This window comes from Orcinus orca, chromosome 4 (genome assembly GCF_937001465.1).
Source record: "Orcinus orca chromosome 4, mOrcOrc1.1, whole genome shotgun sequence".
Taxonomy (NCBI): Eukaryota; Metazoa; Chordata; class Mammalia; order Artiodactyla; family Delphinidae; genus Orcinus; species Orcinus orca.
In genome coordinates, this window is record NC_064562.1 from 123,966,649 (window position 1) to 123,988,771 (window position 22,123).

Below are 22,123 nucleotides of genomic sequence, written 5' to 3' on the forward strand. Positions count from 1 at the left end.
AAAGTGTTACCATACTAGTTTGCAGGAAGTTTAGAGGAATAGATTGAACAGTCAAATAAATCCTTAGCTCTCATACTTTCAAGGTGTTACACACCATCAAATTACCATAGAAACTAACACAACACGGTTCCACATTTTCCTCAGTAGGTTTTAATATCCATCGAGTGGTAAGGTGTTAGTGTGACAGTACCTCCCGATTTATATTTGGATGTGTTATTAATTTGTTGACTGAATAGAACAGAGTAAACTGGAAAAGTTGAATTGTAAAACCCTTTTTAGAAGATAACGAATTGGTGTGAATTTCAATGAATTATTTGTGATTTTGGCTGTTTTAATACCCCTTGAATAATTTTATTTTAGTTGCATGTTCTAAAGTAAGTGGCACACATTTCCAAACCAGAGAATGTTGTTTTCCAGTGTGAGAATAACTGACCTTTGGTCCAGGGGCTCCAGGCTCCCCTCGATCCCCTCTTCCAGGATGCCCTGCCTCCCCACGGTCGCCCTGTCACAAATCGCAAAATAGGTAAATGGCGCCCCCTATCACCCCCAGCTAGTCCCTGTAGGTTAATGAGTGAGGTGAATAAAATCAAAGAAAGCAGAAAGTTACTATTTACCACATACTCGGCATTGTATTAACCTCAACATGGATTATCTCATTTAATAATCAAAATAATTATTCAGGGCTTCCCTGGTGGCGCAGTGGTTGAGAGTCCGCCTGCCGATGCAGGGCACACGGGTTCGTGCCCTGGTCCGGGAAGATCCCACATGCCGTGGAGCAGCTAGGCCCGTGAGCCATGGCCGCTGGGTCTGCGCGTCCGGAGCCTGTGCTCCGCAACGGGAAAGACCACAGCAGTGAGAAGCCCGTGTACCGCAAAAAAAAAAAAAAAAAAAAAAAAAAAAAAAAAAATTCAACGTTTGCCTTTTCATTCCCGTTTTATAGACAAGGAAATGGTTTGGTAAATGCCTGTCAGATGCCTATGTTGGTAAATGGAAAGACTTTTTTTTTTTTTTTTGGCCGCGCCCTATGTGGGATCATAGTTCCCTGACCAGGGATCGAACCAGTGCTCCCTGCATTAGAAGCTCGGAGTCTTAACCACTGGACTGCTAGGGAAGTCCCAGAAAGACCTTTAAAGGGAATTGATAAGGGCCATCATTAATACCTCACAACAGGCATGGACATAGTTTTCAGTCTGCAGCAACTTTTTAAGATCTTCCAAAGCAGGGCAAAATGGCTAAGTGCCAAGTTTTGTAATTTGATTTTCTGGGCTTTACTCCTGGCTCTGGAATACTTACCAGTTTTGTGTTTTGGGGAAAGTTACTTAAGTTCTGAAAGCCTCAGTTTCCTCTGTAAAATGGAGAAAATTAGAGTACTGGTTTCATAACCTAGAAACGGAAAGTGCTTGGCATTGTACAAGATCCAGAGGTGTTACAGCTTTTACTAGGTTTATAGCTCTGGGAAGGATGAGCATGGTCACTGCCCACAGGGAGCTAGTGCTCTAGTTAGATAAGATCCACATGAACAAAATAGTTAAGAGTTAAGGAGTAATGTAAGGCCATATGTGAGAGAAGAAGAAACTCCACAGGGTTTTCAATGGTCCAGATTGACTTCCTTTTGGTGAGACTTGGGTCATGTCCTGAAGGATGGAGTAGGGTGTATATTATAATTATCACTGTTTATAACTGTGCTATTGATGAGTGCAGGAACTGCACACAACACTTTACATGCATTATCCTATCTAATCCCCAGGACAAATGAGAAAGGTGTTAGTATCCATAGTCTACAGATGAGGAAACTGAAGCTCAGAGAGGTTAAATAACTTGCCCAAAGCCTTTAACGTGGGAGAGCTGTAATACAGAACTGACTGTAGTCAGTCTCCAATTTTTGCATACATGTTTTTGTATGTAAATCTTTTGCACATCTTTGGTCATATTCTTAGGATAAATTCCTACTAGACAAATGGCTGTGTCAAAAAGTATAAACATTTTAAAAGCTAGCTAATCGCCCTTCAGGAAGATGGTGCTGTTTTACACTCCCTGAACACAGACTTGAGAGTGTTCATCTTCCTGCACGATGGGTAGAATTTCAATAATCAAACAAGTTTTGATTTCTGGTGATGGTATGTTTATGGATGAGGGAGGCACCCTTCTCACTGAAGGACTGATTCGTCTTGGAAAGGAAAACAAAGTAGGATTTCGATCTGTTATGGGTGATGTAGGGATTTAAATTCCAAGATCTTTGTCTGTATCATGCCCACTGTGGGAAACCTTTGTGGTTTTGCAGGGGAGGTGGGATAGATTAGGGCCAGGATGAAGAAGACTCAGTAGGTTTCTCAGCATGAACCAAAAGGGGGTGGGACAATGGAGAGGTTGAGAGAAAGACAAGGGACTTGATTGGATGCAGGAGATGGAAAAGGTGCTCCAGAAGGGATTTTCCAGGGATTAGAGACTGAAGCACTTTTGCTGGTATGTGGAATTTTTATTTAAATATGTATATACCATGTTTGGTGTTGCTCTTAATATTTTACAGAAGAATTCTAAAATGGTAACTATAATCTTATTTTAGAGAAAAACAAAAATTTTAGAAAATCATTTCTCTGTAGTATTTACCAGAGTAGTGAAGTCTATATATGTTTACCTAGAATCACTTATTATCATCATACCCCTAATCAGTTGCTTATTAGTCTCTCTCTGGAATTACATTATATATTTGTGTACTTTTTTCTTTTCTTCCACCCCTTTCTTACACATATTACAGTGGAAGCTTCCGTAGAGTAGAGACTGTTTTTGTTGCATTTATTCCCCATTCTCAAATACTAGAAAAATGTCTGGAAAAAAATGTGTTGAATTAATGACTAAACAATATTATACAAAGTATTCTAAATTATTCATAATAACGTCCTATTTCTTTAGACTGATGGAGGTTTCTCTCAGGCGCTATACAGATGCTGAGAATACAGCAGTACATAAAACAGATTTTTAGATGCAATTATACGTATTTCTTCATTATGATCTCTCTTCACTGTGTTGGGGATAAAATATGAGGACTTAGTTTATTTTTAAGATCTGAATTTACTGGTACAAATCCAGACTGCCTACGCAACCGGTAAAAGACTAGTGTTTGGCTGAAAGAGATTTTTAAATAATCATGACTTTTCCATTATGATACCAATTTCATGTTAGATAGGTAATTCAGCTGAAAATTAACTTCAGAATATTGTTAAATGAATTTCTTATTCACATCCCTCTTGTGGAAATACAAAACAGTTACAGTACAGTCTTATATTGGGAGTTCAGAGTAGTATCTGTTATAAAAGTATCTGTTCTGTAAAATCAGGCTGGGTTCTTCATGAACAGTAATTAATGTTGATTTTACGGCTCTACATCTGGATTTTTTTGACTGTGGAAGAGTTTAAAATAAGTGAACAAAAGAAAATATATTTAGGGCTGAACTCTACACTCCACAGTCTGTGTTTCTCCTATTTTCCCCTGTTTAGCAAACAAAATGCCACAAACATTTAGAGATCATGTTCACGCCTGGTCCTCTCCAGCACTGACCAGGTTTCCCGTTTCTTTGTGCTTATCCACAAAGCAATCCTCTTTCTCTACCTGGTTCTGAGGCTGCAAGCCTGAATAAATACGAGAGTTCTGACATGAACACAGAATGCTCATTATTCTTTTGTTCTAGCTCTTTTTATTCCAGAAGGTGCATTTCGTGTGTACATCTGTTCAGGCTAAAACAGGCTTTCCTCATATTTTGTTAATAAGCTTGACAGCTCATTATGTGAAAAAGAAATTGCTGAGCAAGCAGTAATTTTACATAAATTCGACAGAGTTTTAGTCTCCCTTTAGGCCACACATAGTTTCCATTGACTAGGATTAGAGTTATTTTCTCTTGACCAGCGGAATGAGGACTCCTCTGTCAGAACAAACCATGAACATATTTCTCGAGCTCTTGGAAATCATCCTGGCTTATTTCTGCTGAATGCAATACACTTTGAGGCAAAACTGCTATGGTTTAAAAATAAAAGAAAGTAGTTTGATCTAATTTTGCTCCTTCTTTGATTCATGAGTCTGTCATGAATAAAGTTCCATCCTCAGAGCTGTACCTTTTTATGTCTTACTGGGTAGATAAAAAGGGAACTATGGCTCTGACTGTGTCCACAGCAACCTAGATTTTTATATGGCAGCATATAGATTTTGCTTTTAGGGCCCTCTCTCAGGTTGCCAAGTGGAAGATCACGAGATGGTTTTCATTACAGAATCTTTCTGCGGACGTTATTCAGGATGGATCCTTTTGGGATGAGACACTTAGGAATCTATATGACGTCAGTACTTGCCTTTTCAATCTAGGGAGTGATGGGGGAATAGTAATAATGTTTGATTTATGCGTATGTCTTAAAATGGGTAACGAGGGGCAGGAGTTAATGAGTTCTACCTCTCCTCCTCAGAATTCCCTCACTTTTCCATATGGCCAGGAGACTAATAGCATCATATCAATTTAGGTACAATTTGGGGGACAACTGGAACAATGAATGTATTCCACCATCCTGTTGTCTTGCCTAAGGCTTCCTGGAATTAACTTCCTATTATTCTATTTAACATGGTATTCCCATTAGAAGTGTTAGGAATAGGTGCTGAGCTGCTTTAGTTCTCCATTAGGCAAAAATATCTGGTCACCTAAGGAACACAATGGACTAAAAATATACGATCAAAAATTTCAGAAAGGAAGGAAGGGAAAAACACTACGTTTACCTTTGTTCCTGGTAACCCTGGTAAGCCTGGTTCTCCTTGAGGACCAATGAAACCTGGTTCTCCCTTTAAAAAAATGGGCATATGAGATTATTACATATTTGACAGTAAATATGTAAAGTTAGACTGATTTCCTTCTACTGGGATTTTACTCCTTTGATTGTATATAGCTTTCTTGCTGAGATCCAGCTACTAACTATAAAATTAATCAGAACTGGTTTTGATCAGCCACAGTACTTTGAGCAAAGCTTTGGAGGAGCTTGAGAAAGTAAAAGTGACAAAGAAACAAGACAAATGTCTTTACAATTTCCTTTCTCATCTGTCGTCCAGTGCTTCTTATCATTTACCAAATCAAGATCCATTATGTTAGGGTGGATGTGGTAGGTAGCGTCTAAGATGGGCCTCAATGATCCCACCTCCTGGTATTCAATGCCTTTGCGTAATCCCTCTGCTTGAGTGTGCACTGGATTTACTGACTCATGTCTAATGAACAGAATATGGCAGAAGTAATGGGATATCACTTCTGAGACTAAGTTATAAAAAGACAGTGGCTTCCATCCTGGGGACTCTTCCTTGTTCTCTCTCACTTGAATCAACTTGCTTTCTGGAAAACAAGCTGCCATGAGCAGCCCTATGGAGAGGTCCACATGGTGAGGACCAAGGTCTGCCAAGAGCCGCATGTGTGAACTTGGGAGCAGATGCTCCACCCCAGTAGAGTCTTCAGATGAGATCACAGCCCTGGCTGACAGCTTGACTGCATCCTCATGGGAGACATTGAGACAGAGGTACCCAGCTGAGCCATGCTCAAATTCTTGTTCCTCCAGAAGTGTGAGAGGATTGTTGTTTTAAGCCACTCCCATTTGGGGGGCTTGTATGGTAGGCAGCAATTGATAACTGATACAGTGGGTGTGGCTAGGGAAGAGATTTGGTAATGTTTAGATGGAAAGCAAAATATCTCTTCTTGCCCAGCCTCAAAATCTCTTCTCTACCACCTGGAGGAAACCCAGTTGTGGTATAATAAAAAATATATATTTGGTCTTGTTCCTGGTTCCTAAAACCTTTGGAATTTCCTGAGTAATAAGAGTAACAGGAGCATGTTTTGTTATCTTAACGAGCCCCTTTCAAACATATCTGAGTTTATGCTAATGGGGTGACTATGGTGGGCCCCTAGACAGCTTCAGGGTTGGGGCTGTGATAAGAAGGTTGGAACTTTCAACCTTTCCCCTCCTCTCACCACCTCCAGAGAGGGAGATGGAGATTGAGTTTAACCACCAATGACCAATGCTTTAATCAATCACGCCTACATAATGGAACTTTCATAAAACTTCCAAAGCAGTGGGAACTAGAGAGCTTCTGAGCTGATGAACACATCCATGTGCTGGTAGGGTGGCACCCCCCAACTCCACGGGGACAGAGGCTCCTGCCCTCAGGACACTTTTGACTTCACCCTTTGTACCTCTCCATTTGGCTGCTCATTTTAATCTTTCATAACAAACTGTGATGGTAAGTATGGTATTTTCCTGAGTTCTGTGAGTCACTGTAGCAAATTATCAAACTTGAGTGGGAGTGGCAGAGGGTGGCTGTGAGTACCCTGGAATCTGTAGCCAAGTCAGACATAAGTCCAGGTAAGGCGGAGAGGGTGAGGTGGCTGGTACCTGTAATTGTGGTCTGAAGTGAGGGCAGTCTTATGGGACTGAACCCTTAAACCTATGGAATCTGATGCTAACTTTGAGTAGTTAGTGTCACAATAGGATTGAATTGTAGGACATGCAGTTGGTGTCAGAGAATCAGAGTTGGAGAACTGGTGTTGGAAAAGACACCAGGTATTTGGCATCAGAAAACACCCGACACCAGTGTTCACATATAAACTATAAAGTTTTATTTTCTTCTTAACAACGTGAGCTCAAATGTAAAAGTCTAACTTCCTGAAATCTATAACGAAGTTTTAAAGCAAAGAAAAACAAAACAAAAACATAATGCCTCTGTTCCCATGTTTTCTGGGATTTGTTTGTTCATTTGTTTCCCCCCATTGGATTATTTCTGGAGCAGTAGCTAATGTTGTTTGACATATTTGATTTTTTTCTAAGGTAGCTATATTTCAACATTTGTTTTTCGGAGCTGAGCAGGAAGATACAGAGAGGATGTTTGATAAGAAGTGTTAGAGTGTCATGAAATATTTCTGCAATAATGATTTTTTTAAATATGCTGTATAAAACCTTGGTGTTGGGCAGGGAACCAAAGGATATCAGCACCGCAAAATTTGCTGAACAGTGATAAATAACTGAAATGGATTATCTCTAGTTCTTATGCTCATGGTACTGCTTTAAGAAAATAAAAAGTGTAGGGGAATGAATGCTTTAGGTTTATTGTTTGTGAAATTTCTATAACTCTGTTCTACCTGTCTCTATATCTTTACATCTAACGGAGAGGAAAATCTGAACAAATAATTTTGGATCAATCTCTTAATCGTCTAAAATGACAATCAACTATATTCAGAAAACTCAATGATGACCATTCTATTTCTTATAAAAAAAATTTAACTTGTTATTTTAAACAAAAAACATAAGAAATATACTTACTTACAAGTAAGACATTTCTCCCAATAAAATGATTTATATAAATACATAAATATTCCCTCTCCACCCTCAAGAAAAAAGCTGTATTAAAGTTCATGTGTATCATTAGTAACAACTTACTGTAATGAAAATATAATGCAAGTTAATAGGTGGAAAGTTTACAGGTAGACAAGACTCTTGCAAATCTTCAAGTAGAAATAAAATGATTTCACTGTTGCAAAGCAAATAGAAGCACCATTAAAGCATACTAATAAAAGAGAAGAAAAAAGAGTAAATGTTGCAAAAATGTATTTCTTATTTAGGTTAGTGCTTAGTTTATAAAAAGTTGAAGCATGCAGTTTCATAAGTCACACATAAATAAATAAGGCTTTGTGATCTAAGTGACCAAAGTGTTGTTTCTTCCTTTTTAAAAACATTAATGTATTTAAGTCCTCCTGAGTTAAATGGATAGCAATTTCCTTTATACAGAATGTTCAGGGTGAAAATTTTTATTTCAAGATATAAAATTAGCAATGCATTGGACACTCAACAATTTTAGCATTATTAATACTGGCTTATTTTAAAGGCTTTGAGTATGATTAGTGGTACTTTATCATGCCACTCTAAGAAAGTATCTACCATCTCGATTCGTTTCTTATTTCAATTTATTCAAGGGGAACAATAGCATACTTAATTTTAGGATCACAGCTTCATGTTTATTTAATGCCAGAGCTCTCAATTACTTTAGAGACATTGTCTCCATCCTGTCTATATCTTGGCAGGGTTGGGAGGAAATAATCATTTGTCTCTTTTCTGTCTCAGGCTTGAAAGACAATTATTGAAATAAGGCATAAATATGTCTACTCATGGTCTTGAGCTAGTTGGACTGTTTCTTACCTTCCTAGGTTCTCAGAGTGCCTTTTCACTTACCATTTTTAGTGTACAGAGTAGGAAAGATTGATTCATTGAGATGGTTTCAGATTTCACATTGCACCTAACCTTTAAGTTGAAACTACTACTTGTAGAGTTTGGGGTAGTATCAAAGAAAAGAATAACACAATTTCATGGAAAGGCTATTAAAATAATCTTCCCATGTCCAATTACATATCTGTATGAGGCTGGTTTTTCTTCATATGCTTTAACCAAGACAACAAATTGCAACAGATTGAATGCAGAAGCAGATATGAGAATCCAGCTGCCTTCTATTAAGCCAGACATCGAAGATATTTGGGAAAAAAAAAAAAAAGACAACAATGTCATTCTTCCTGCTGATTGTTTGTTTGTTTTGTAAAATTCAGTTGTGTTTCATGAAAATGTTATTTAATTAATATATAATGGGTTGTTTAAATTTCTGTTTTAATATCTAATACAGACATATCAATACGTAAAACCTACATAAATAAAAACTCCTTCAATCCTAATTTTTAAGTGTGTAAAAGGGTTTTGAGGCTAAATCTTTGAGAACTGTTCGTACAAAGGTACAGAATGGAGTTAAAGCCTGGCTTTGCAGGCTGTGATCCTGAGTTGCCAAATAATGAAAGATTCTGGTGTCATTAAGGGGTGACTTAGTCAAGACTTATTGGATAATTCAAGCAAAGCACTTAGCACCACCTCTAGAACAAAGTAAGTAAACAATAAATGTTATTGTTGTTCTTATAGCCTCAAAAATGCTAGCTATCATTATTTTATTAGTGGTAGTAGTATTATAACACCTCTGCAGCTAATTAGTGATATACATGGTGGCTTCTTGATTCTTTACAACTGTATGGGGTTATACTCAATATCTCTTCAACTCCTTTCAAGAAGTAACCCTAAATTTTCTCATGTGACTATATCATCGTTTTATGAGACGATATCCATCTGCCAGAGCATTTAGGATTGCAAAACGAAACGTGTGTAAGGTAGAGAAATGACAGGTTTACTAAGAATGAGTTTCTTCCTGTAAGAAAGGGAAAGGAGAAAAAATGGTCATACCTATTAAATTTCCCTAAATAAACGTAATCCTTAAAAGAAAACTTGCCTCTTTGGCAAGGATTGATGCAGAGTTTAAAGGTCCTAGAATTTCCTAAAATGTCTAGGAGAAAGGCTATGACAACCTATGATTCTACAAATACTTTAATGTGATTAAAAGAATAAGCAAGTGGTTAACCCACTTTAGTCACAGTTCTAGTTAACCAGGAGAGAGGAAAGAGACTGAGTCAAAGGAAGGTAGGGGAAAGCAGCTGAAATATGATTCAAACACAAGACATTTTTGCAAAATCATTTTTTGAAGTAAATCAAACCACACCAAAATGAGGTTACCTAATTTTTCAGGACAATACACAGGAGAAGTAACTATTTTTATTGGACTGTATGATGCTTCTCAGAGCCGTTTTTACATATCTAGTCTCATATAATCAATGGGAAATAGGAGATTGCTAAATTGGAAGTTATTCACACGTATTTTCTGAATAGACAAGGTGGGGGAGAGATGCACTCGAGGAAATTGGAACCATAATGGAACTAAGCTCTTATAAGACTTTTAATGAAGGAACAATTAAATGTAGAGTTTTTTTTCTTTTTCTTATTTACAAGGCAATTACCCAAATTAGAAAAGCCAATTATAATTTGAGTAAGCCCCTGTTGGAATAACATGGGAACGTAAGGCAGGGATCCTTTGAAAAGGGCAGATGCTCGCTGTCATAATTAGGGAAACGTGGATTTATACAGGTAAACTGCAAGTAAAATAGCTCTACCATTAAAGTGAAAACACTAAAATATGACCTTTTCTGAAACAATATTCATCTTTTCAGTATGATGTGTTAGTGCTTTTTTAAAAAGTGACAACCAAAAAATGGCTAAGATAAATGAAGGAAAGGCACAGGCATTAAACATTGGTTTGCCATGAATACCAAGGCACCAATCAATAGCATAAGAATAAGTTAAGAGCACTAATTACTTCACAGCCACTTTAATCTGTTTTTCTCATATATATATATATATATATAATTTCATATATATATGTATTCTAAATTTTCCTTCACCTCTCTACCTATTCACTCACTATCTCAAGTGAGATAGTATTTTAGGTTTTTACTTTTCTTATCATTGAGAACAAGATTACAAAGTTAATTGGGATTCCATTCATACTGGAGTTGTTGATCCTGTGTGGAAGGAAAGCAAAAGTGTGAAAGCAACCAGCTAGCAGGGAGACAAGACAAGAGGAGAGGAAGAATGGAGAGGGACAAGCATCTTAAAATGTTCTGTTCCTCTACCATGACGAGAACAATTAAACCCAGGATAATCTGCTATTTTTGTTGTTGTTTTGTCTTCACCGGTCCTGGCAATGTCCAACTAGATCTACCCTTATGACAAATGGAAAAATATAAACAATGAAATATCTAACTCTTAAAATAAATACAGAGCTGTGATTTAACCAAAGCCTGGAAATAAAAAATATACAACACTCTTCATCAGAACCTTTAAAACAATCCAAGTTTTAATCACTAAAATATAAGTAATGGCTGGCACCAAATTCTGCTACCCAAACCACATGCCTACCAGCGATCAGATGGTTGTCAGAGAAACAGAAATCTCAGCTCTGTTCATGCTACTGCAATACGGCATTCGTGCAGCTTCAAATTTCAAAATGAAAACTTTCTGGTCTTATCTTAAATATTACATCTGATTTCTTCCTGAGTTGTTTCATGAGTTATGTCCTTTGTTTCTTCTCAACATCAATTAATTAGCTCACCACCCATGAGTTAAAAAACTAGGTCTCAGTTCCAAGACAGTAACATATCTTCCTGTGTTGAGCTGGTAGAAAAGATGAATAATGAAGTGTTTGTGGTTCTGGCAGCTAAACTGGGATTCACGTTGGGAAGAATAAATGCTATTAATTCAGGATAAAGCATAATTAGTAGGTCTAGTAATAAACTGTTGGGAGAAACAGCAGCAAACAGACCTAGTTGAAAATCTGACACAGGTTTTGCTAATTTGAATGAAAGCTTTAAACAGCCAGGGCACATAAAGATGCAGAAACAAATCTACAAAGAATAGCTATAGCTGAAATCAAACGTGTACTTACACATGACCAATTCAGGAAGGCCTAATGGTCTCACACTGATCTTTCCAACTATAGTTAATGCTTTCAGCAGCCACAACTTTGATCTTGTAGTATAAAGCTCAATTAAAATAAGTCATAGTAACTAATACGGGCTATATTTGAAAAATGATCCTGTTTTTTGCACCAAACAAAAAGTTCCCTTGATGATTAGAGTGTCAGTATTAGAGTTTATCCCTCTCTCTCCTTCTCTGTTTTCTTTCATAAATTGGCAATATGTACACAGAGAAATGAAGTAAACTACAAGAAGATTTAGCTATGGGAAGGTGGGAAGGATAAAAGGAAGATGCTGCAAAGGTAAGATTTTTGACTGAAGCCACTTTTGCTCAACTCATTTGCTATTACTTTTAAAAAATTTAAACAGCCTATTGAGATAGTTTAAATTCTATGTATTCTGGCCCCAAACCCCAAAAAACAAAACAAAAACCCTCCAAATAACTCAAACAATTACTATCTTCACCAACAAAGAAGGCAACAAAACCTGGCCTTCTATATTATAAAAACACAAGGAAAAACCAGGAAGTTCTTTAAAAACATGATCTTTCTGAAATCTAACAATGACCATTAAGTCATTAAGTCTTGGAATTCCATAATAAAATCTGGACTGATTTTTCTTCAAACTCACATTTAATATATGGCAAGAAAGTATTTTAGATGATCTTACTTTATCTTTTAAATGGCCATCGGGACAGTTCACTTAATACTCTGTTGTCAAATCTACATAAAGGATGTCTTTCATATGGGTGAGAAGAGTCATCAAATATGTAGATGGAATTACTAGTCAAGGTAAGAATGAAGAGGCAGCTTCATTCATACAGAAATGGCTCACCAGGTGTTTCCCTATAAACTTCCAGAACCTACCATCTGTTAAATGGAATAGTGAACAGAAAGTCCTAACTGATTATCTCTTGTCCACAGAAAAATCTCTGGTTTTTCATTTAATACCATTTGTTTTAGTTTTATAAGTCATTATCAATTAAAGGAGTAAAAGATATTATTTTTTTAACCTGTCTAAAAAACCTCTAATATACCAGTGTAAATCAAGTCATGCTTTCCATGATATTTATTACCCCGAGCAGATCCAATTTTCATTGCCCAAAAAATAGTACAACGGGGCTTGAAAAATATGTGCTGACTTGCCTGGGTGCTAAAAGCATCACCAATAATTTTGATTAATGTATCTTGACACTGAATGCATTAACCATACAATATTCTTCTTGCTGAAGGGCTAATTAGAATTCAAGTCAGCATGATACCTACTTTTGAGGATTACAGCAAGAACATTTGTTGTAATAAGAACCTTCAGGCAGCCAGTTTTGGTAATGATTGATTTGTAAAATTATTGAGGGGGAAAAAAAGGATGAGAAAGTAGAGTCTGTCCCCCAAACACTTATTCCCCTGAAGGATCACATTTGAGCATAAATTAAAACATCTTGGTGGCTATGATGAAAATGAACTACAAGAGCAAGTTTATTTAAAATCCAGAAAACATAAGTTTCTGGTTTTTTTTTTTAAACAGGATTACATCACGAAAGCACAATTGGTGTATTTAGTCAAGGTTTCATTATGGCTGCTAAAAAATCTCTGATTTCTGGTTGTCTGAGTTTCCTAATTGGACTCTTAAACTATTCAACTGCTCAGACGCACTTTGTGCAAGCAGGAAGTAATTATAAGTAACAATAACACACTGCTATCCTTTTAACCAGTATTCTTTTTCTTTTTTCTTTTACAGATTCATTTCACATCCTATGTCACTTCCAAAAACTTTCTTCTGTTATTTTAAAAATGTGACTTGATGTTTCTAAGGAAGAAACCTCATCTCCAGTGTATTTAGAAGATAAGTTTCTATAGATGACTGGGCACTATACTTAATCCTAAGAATGACAAAATAATGTTTCTGCCACCTGTAAAAGTTAGTGCTTATATGATCTAGTGTCAAGGATGATTTTATATAACGAAGTGTAAACAGTTAGTTACTGTCTCCTGATCCCCAAGTTCTTGATCTGAATCTCAAATGGTCACTAATGTGGAAGCCAGAACAAAAATATCAAGCTTTGAGGGAAAATATCGTAAAAATTTCTTTGCCACCTAAATGATTTGTTTTTCTGATTTGATGTAATTTTTACTGTATTATGTCTCCCTATTGTACTCGTTTTAATGTATCAGGTACATTTTTCCCAATTTACTTTCTAAATATGATGAGATACACTGGTAGTCAACGCTGAAAGGAGAAAAACAAGCATTGAAAATTCATATTTGTAAAAAATGTCTTGGGCTTGGCAACACGATGAATGGGGCCTAGAGATTTCCATTATTACATGTCAAGCTTTCCTTTTGCTTTTCCTGTGACGAGTGTCGGGAAGGAGAACTAAGACAGTATCATGTCTTATGCGCAGAACACTGTGTTTCCTCATCCTTTATCCCTGGAATACATTGGGTTATAGGAAAAGGGGAATAGTGTGATGTCATGTTTCAGGAGAAAATATGTTATCTTACTGCTCTTAAAGGTAACATTCAACCATCACCGCAAAGGAGTTTTCAGAATTTAGATCTATGAACCTGGAGGGTGTAAATGGCTTTATGATCTCTAGGTTGAAATGACTCACAGGAGGAAAGACTCTATAGAACAGGTGCATAAACAATGTTTCCAACATTCTGAGCTGCTCCAAGAGAAAGAAATAACAAAAGCTAAAATTTATATAGCGTTTACTATATGTTTGGCAATATTTTAGGAGCTGCATGTATATTAATTCATTTAATCCTCACAACAACCCTCTGAGTTATGTATAATAATAATTCCCATTTGATAAGGAAACCCAGCACAGAGAGATTATGTAACTTGCCCAGTACATGATACAGCTTCATAAACTGGTAAGGGGTAGAACTGGGATCTACACACTGGTGGTCTGGTCCTAAAGATCACTGCTCTTCATGACTTAATTACTAGGGTGATGTAACCATGAAAGGGGTAAGCAATTTTCAACATGTATGGAAAGAAAAACATGTTTAAAACTAGGAACTTTGAATCTCACCCTTTTATGTGATATTGGAAAAGCTAGTCACAATAAAGTTTTACCCATGAAACATATATTTAAAGGCTTGTTAATCAAAAAACTTTTCTGAGCTCAATCCTTATTCCAGAAGACCAATGTTTGCATGGCACACTGTGCAATGTACAACGTACAATAATTTAATCTTCCCAGCTGAACATCTTAACACTATATGAACCACGGATGCATGAAATAGGAATTCCAAATGTCTTCCACATGGTCAGAGCACTTTCCAATACTTGTTTGGGAAGCTTAAGAGTAGTTTGAAATTAAGTGATGCCTCTTCTTAGTGACTTTTATGTATGCCGAAGGTATTAGTACTTATCTCTGAGTGGGACCCTGAGGTGATAGATAGATGAGTCTGCTGTCTGTGTTTAGGCACTTTGCTCATTTCCTGAGAGCAGTGTGGAAGGCATGTGGATGCTCATTAAGCTTCCAACCGTTCCCCGAGAGCAACAGGTGGCAAATCAAAGCTTCCCTGGTATGTCATGGCTGGTTTCCTCAACATCTTGGAAATAACGGATGGCATGTGCACGCTCTCTGTAGTACCAGCAGATAAGGAGATGGATAGCAAGGAAGTATTTCCAAAGCATAAACACACACACAGGTCTAGGAAAGTTATGACTAATGCTCTTGCTACCACACATTCTAAATCCATATATGGTGGTTTCATCTTTTAAATATTATTACTCATTCAAACTACGAAATCAAGGTTAACTGTCCTGTGGTTAACTACCTAACAGAAGCAAGGTATATTAAAGGAGTAAAGAATATCCCAAGTTAATGAAGCTATATCATAAATTTATAAACTTTTAACTGTACATTTAAAAATATCCAATAACTACTCATGACTATGATGTGTTTTTAAATTGCCTCCTTTACAAAATTACTCAATTACACTGAGCACCTACTACATTATACGGCAAGCATATCACTTACATTCTGGACGAGAGAGAGAAGACAGAGCTTATTAATCCAAAAATAGAATCTGTGATTTAAACTGAATACTGGATAGTTACCCAACAACACTCGATAATTACATAGAAAAGTATCTCTAGTTAATGATAGAAAGATTTTTGTCAGTTGATGGCTTTTTCTCACCATAGTCACTAGTCAGGTTAGAAAAACAAAGGAAAGTATCAGCTATAAGATCTTGACAAAATTTGTCTGGCAACATCCCATGACCCTAGAAATAAAAACGTTTACTGGAGGTGGCAAATCACCAACATCTTTCCCAATTTGAAAAAGTTCAAAACCTTCAAACTGGTCCACCGAGGACTAGGGAAATGAGCTGGGGTATTTTTCACAGTGGAGGACATAAATGAAAGGTAATGAGAACAAATAGTAGTAACTGTAATTGTTTTGTTTGTTTGTTTTGGAGGGAAAAACCCCAATACCTTCCCCCTTATATACTCTCTCTCAACAAGAAAGCTCACCCTCAGGAGAAGGGACAACTGGATTTCTACACAGCACTGAGATTCCTGCCTCAGGATCTGGTGCTGGCAGCACAGCCCAGCTAACCTACAAGCGAGCGCTGCAGGAAACCCTGCCCCAGTCCTTCCAAAATGCCCCTCCTTTTAAATGCCTCCCCCCTTACTTATAATGTTACCGGCTTCTTTAACCTAGTGCTGAATTTAATGTTCTTAAATTTGTTTTAAAAATCTGTGATTTTCCAAATATCAGTAAAAAGCTTTTTTTTAATGTGTGGGATTATTAAGGAACTAATAAATAAATTAGTTATTGCCATAAATGCCATAAATTAACTGCCATAAATTAACATTATGCCATAAATTAACTCTGCAGTATGAAATCACATATAATTTATTAAGTTATTTTTGCTAAATATAAGGACCATTATCATTGTTGATAAGGAACATTGATAAGGAACAATGTTGATAAGGAACAATGATAAGGAACATTATCATTAACATTATGCCATAAATTAACTCTGCAGTATGAAATCACATATAACTTATTAAGTTATTTTTGCTAAATATCAAATGATAAGGAAATGACTTTGACTCTTTAGTAAACTGTTGTCATGGAGTGTACTTTTCAGTGAAGAAGTCAAAGACTAAAAATATATTAAAAGGACATATCTGGACATCTGTGATACTAATCTGGAAACATCAAACAAAAAGCAGAACCAAAATTTCTGAGTGCCAACCTGGAATTCATAGCTTTCATGGCTGTTAATTATAACAAATATACTCATAAAATGTTACATATGATACCATATGATGTCTGGGAACTCAGTAATTTAATATATTAATTCTAAAATCATATTATTCATGTAACACATTTCAAACACAATCTTCATAAAGCAGCATATACAACCCTCTTACTGAAACTAGGAATATTAATTTTGGAATCATCTAATGTACTCTAGAGATTAATTCAAAATTCTATAAGATGAGAACAATGTAAAGGAAAATCTACTTGCATTATGTTATTTTATCAAACAGTTCTAGAATTAAAAGAAAAAACTTTAAAATAAGAAGCTGATTTTAAGGAAGCACTACAGCTAAGATACTAGAACTTTTAAGCCTTGACAGTTGCCAGGTAAAAAATTTTAAACAACTAAAAAAAATGTTTGTTAATATTTTTAGACAATTTAAAAACATGTAAAACAATGTTTTCAAGCTAAGCTTTAAGTAGTTATTTCAAAAGACATACAAATTTTATGGGAATAGTATGTAGGTCAATAAAGCTTAGTAATATTTATACTTTGCAGTGAGAATTATTAACAGGAAGTAGAAGCACAAAACACATTGGAAGGACTTCCCTGGTGGCGCAGTGGTTGGGAATCCACCTGCCAATGCAGGGGACACAGGTTCGAGCTCTAGTCTGGGAAGATCCCGCATGCCGCAGAGCAACTGCGCCCGTGCACCACAACTACTGAGCCTAAGCTCTAGAGCCCGCAAGCCACAACTACTGAGCCCATGTGCCACAACTTCTGAAGCCTGCGTGCCTAGAGCCTGTGCTCCACAACAAGAGAAGCCACTGCAGTGAGAAGCCTGCACACCGCAACGGAGAGTAGCCTCTGCTCTCCGCAACTAGAGAAAGCCTGCACACAGCAACGAAGATGCAACACAGCCACAAATAAATAAATTAATTAAAAAAAAAAAACTTTGGAAAGATTATTATAATGGGTGAATCACAAAAACAGCTGCCTGGATATTAGATTTAAGGGGATGCTAAGATTTTAATTCTGGTCAAAATCTGATAGGATCTTAAGAGTAAAATTTAAATGTGAAGGGAGACATTGTAGACTTTAAAGAATTCCTATGACTTCAAATGAAATGACTTTTACATTTATTTAAGGGGCATAGTAGGTTATATAGTGGAATATACAATCCAGAGAGCCATGGCAAACTTTAGAAATACCCATGCTTCATTTTTTTTTTTATTGAAGTATAGTTGATTTACAATGTTGTGTTAGTTTCAGGTGTACAGCAGAGTGATTCAGTTTCATATATATATATATTTATGTATATATTATACATATATATGTATATATATATATATTCTTTTTCAGATTCTTTTCCATTATAGCTTATTACAGGATATTGAGTATAGTTCCCTGTGCTATACAGTAGGACCCTGTTGATTATCTATTTTATATGTAGTAGTGTGTATCTGTTAGTCTTAAACTCCTAATCTATCCTTCTCCCCCCTTTCCCCGTTGGTAACCTTAAGTTTGTTTTCTATGCCTGTAAGTCTATTTCTGTTACCTGTGCTTCATTTTTAATTAAAAAATTTAATTGGTTGAAATGGCTGGTGAGTATTTAAAGAACAGCACTATATTTTTAGCTTCCATTTTTTCATTTTTGTGACTCTCACAATTACATTTCTATGAAGCCAAGACTGTCAGTGCAGTATTTACCTTTATCCCCGGAAGTCCAGGAAGCCCAGGAAGCCCTGGTTCACCCTACATAGGAAAATCACACAGCATTATAGAACAGTATTCACTCAGGCACAGTATCTGAGAAAAACATGGCAAATGCTCCAGCTGAATTCTTGCTGTATGTATATATATGTCTAATATATATACTGTCTACTTTCAAGATATTTGGTGAGATTATACAGTTCAGTCAACTCTTGATTCAGGGACTGTTGACCATTTTGCAGATTTTTCAGGATTTTCCCTATTGCTGCCAGTTCACTGCTCATTGTCATCACTACCAGAAGGTGAGAAAGAGAAATAAAAGGAGAAGGAATTCCTGTGTTTTATTACTCCCTGGTCAATGATTTGTTGAGGAGGCTGAATCTATCTGCTGAAATGAGGATTATGTGCATTTAAATAATGCATCCTATTCCAAGGCTCTCTTACCTCAGATAATCAAGAGTTGGCTGTATGAACAGATGGTCATATCAAAACAATATACATTAAAAGTCTCATTCACCTAAAAGTATAACAAGGTTTCTTTTCCATTCCTGAATGATGAGAAGATAAATGCATGGTTAAGATTATACTTAACTCCAGCCCGTATATCAGACAATTGTTGAGTCTGGGTAACCCTGCTTAGCAATGGAGGGCTAATGGTACCAGGCAGCTGCTTCTGAATACAGGTTTGAGATTAAGGGGTACATTTTGGGTGAGCACACTGGAGTCAAGCTAAATCTTCTCATTTTCACATAATTGTTTATATTACTTTAAGCACAAAGTATAGTGACAAGAAGTTATATTGCTTAGAAAATCTCCTGAATTCCACTAAAGAAGCATAAAAGAATTACTAGAGAAAATGAAAGTCCATCCTGTGTTGGACTGAGGTGACTAAATATTGTGGAAAATAACATTTGAACGTAAAAGTGTCACATCATTTCATGATGGCGAGTCAGTGTTATGACAACTATACCAAAAGAGACAGAAGCATCAAACTAAAGATAAAAGTGGTAGAAGGTACTTCTTTCATCTAAATGCTTGAACAGCCCTTATTCCAAGGAAAATCTGCTAAGAACAACCAGACATTTCATCTTTAATATTATTACTTTCAAATTATGGAGGGCTATAATTTGCTCTGGTATTATCACAAAATGACTTCAGATACTGTTTATATTAAGCTATATGGTTAGACATAGAAAGGAAAATGACTTTCCTGATGGTTTAGGTCAAAGGTGCTTCAGGAATGCAAAAGAAAAGCTATCTTTCTGAAACTACCTGAGTGAAAGTTTGCATTGTGAACAAAAAGACTAAGATGAGATTAAGCCAGAGAAGAAAGAATGATTATTAAGAATTTGATATTTCATTCAAAGAAACTTGTCCAAGTAGAGTAAACTTTACATAGATACAACATTATACATTTGATTTTCTTTTTTTCCCCCCATTTCCCTTTAGTCAATAACTTTAGGAAGCTCTAGTAAAAAGAGCTTATCCATATTTCAGTGAAGATTCTCTTTTACTAAGAAAAAAGTATAAGGCCCTTGAAAACACAGTAAGTTTCAGTAGAATATACAACCAATAAAAGTAAACATATTGGTGACATATTGATAGTTTTGTATTGTTTCAGAAAAGCCCCCAAAACTCAAGACATCCTATTTAAGACATGTGTGGAAACATACAGGTTGTAGCACTGTTTCCTCAAAGGAGTTTTTACTAGACCCTTCCCTCAAGGGGAAGGGTCAAATTAAAAGGATCTGATGACTACTTTAAAGTAAGATATTTATATACACATGCATACATAGACACATTCATGTTTCTCACAATGAGAAAGATGTATAAAACATTATGGATTATTTTATAATGTAGATTGGATACTTACAGAGAGTTTGAGCGCTTAGCTCTTCCCTACATCATATGCATATATATGTAAGTATATAGGTTATAAATGTACTTTTTAATGAACAAATCTTTCAGGAATTCATATTTCATACTCTTGGATTTTGAACTTTCCAAATTTATGTTTACTTAAAAGTTGACAAAATGAAGGATTATAAAACATTTAATGTTACCCTTTGTGAAACATCTCAGCATTTTTAGGAAGATATTTCTTCCTATATAAATTCTCTGTCCTTATACCATGAATGTTTATCTTTTAATTAAGAGACAGTTTTCAGTTAGTTTCTCCATTCTTGCCTATTTCTTGACTCAGAGCTTCTCTGAGCTGAGTTCTTGGTCACGCACAGCCCAAGTTCAGATCTAGGTCATAATTAAGAATCGGTTTGTTATTCCACTCAAAGACTTCTTGCCCAAGTAGATTACACTTTACACTGATACGTTATGCTTCTGGTTTTCTTTTTTCTTTCCCTTTCACTCTTTACTCTCCATTATCGGAGACCCTTGTCTACTGTTAAAGTCAGTTCTCTGCTTTCACCCCATGTCCCTGTGACAGTGCCCTGTGTTTCTAGATACAGTTCAACTGTGCCAGTCCCTTACAATGGGCAAAAATGTATTTTTACCCCATTAAAACTAAAAACTATATTTTAAAAAGATGTGGAGAAGTTAGGAAGGCAGCTATGCTCACCACTATACCACCAATGCCATTGAATGTGAAGTTAGGAAGGAAAGAATTATGTGACGAAACACACACTCACTTTACAAACATATATACCCTAACTCACATATCAATCACACACTCTCCTGCTGAGTCTATAAAAGAAAAAAACTATAATTAAATCATTCCCTATTATGAATGTTACTCTAAATAACAAACTTTCATACCGCAAAATACCAGACAGTGGAGAGCTAATCAATGCACTTTAATTCTAGCAGGATATCCTCTACTTTTCTGGGAATGTCCCTAATGCAGGAGCTTAAGTACCCACGAACCCACAACAAAATTCTGCAACGGTGAGAAAAATGTCGTGGAAGATTCCTTGAATGGATTCTGTACTCAGTTCTGTTTGTCATTTTCCAATCTAAGCAACCAGCAAGAATGGAAACACTCTACTTTTAAATCAGTGTTGGGGTAAGTATTGCCAAATCCAGATATTAGACAAGGAAGTCATAAATATTGTGGGAAAGTGAGATTGCGTCAACGGGTAGGATCTGGCCTAAATATTAATGAAAAAGATACTGTTCTTTTCAGGGCACATTTTCATTCAGATGGGTCGTAATATTCATACACATATTCATTCAGGCACGTATTTGTTCAGGTAGAATCCACTTCTCTCAATATAATTTAAAACAGGTTTTTAATGAAATACAAAGAAAAGCCAATGTTTCCATATGTAAACCTATAAACTTCCAGAAATGAATCTAAAATGTATTTTTAAATAATCATGATAAAGCAATATTTTATTAACCAACCGTCTTCCACTCTGAAAACAGTGGAACCTATATGAAATTATAGCAGACTTGTTTTGTTTTTTAAAAAGACATAACAGTTTTGCAGACAATTCTTTTAACTTATCACAGTTTTGGAGAGCAGTTTAAATTTAGCTTTTAATTTTTAAAGACTGAGGGACTTAAAATGAGATCATCTGAGAAAATTAGATGCTCTTCCAAACCAAAGCAGACCATGGATCTCTGTGATATCACTAACTTCCAATTTCTTACATAAAGAATCATTAGGAAATCTTAGGCACTGAAGAGCAAAATTTGCAGAGTTATGCTGGGCTCTTTGGAAAAGTCTCAACCTTACCTGAAATTGGGTCTAATGAATCATTACTCTTAGATTCTTAATTTCAAGAAAATCTATTTTTCAATTAGGGAAATGTTAAAAGAA

The 22,123-nt window shown here is 36.0% G+C and overlaps 1 protein-coding gene across 2 annotated transcripts in view; it reads right to left on the bottom strand.

Annotated features, from left to right (window-relative positions):
- COL25A1 (collagen type XXV alpha 1 chain) overlaps positions 1–22,123 on the bottom strand; it is a 467,388-nt gene that overhangs the window by 50,253 nt on the left and 395,012 nt on the right. For both annotated transcript variants that reach the window (XM_049709644.1, XM_049709643.1), the window contains 3 exons: positions 18,343–18,387; positions 4,753–4,815; positions 434–502 (listed from right to left, as the gene is read on the bottom strand). In XM_049709644.1, the coding sequence (XP_049565601.1) occupies positions 434–502; positions 4,753–4,815; positions 18,343–18,387 (177 nt within the window). The remainder of the gene's footprint in view (positions 1–433; positions 503–4,752; positions 4,816–18,342; positions 18,388–22,123) is intronic.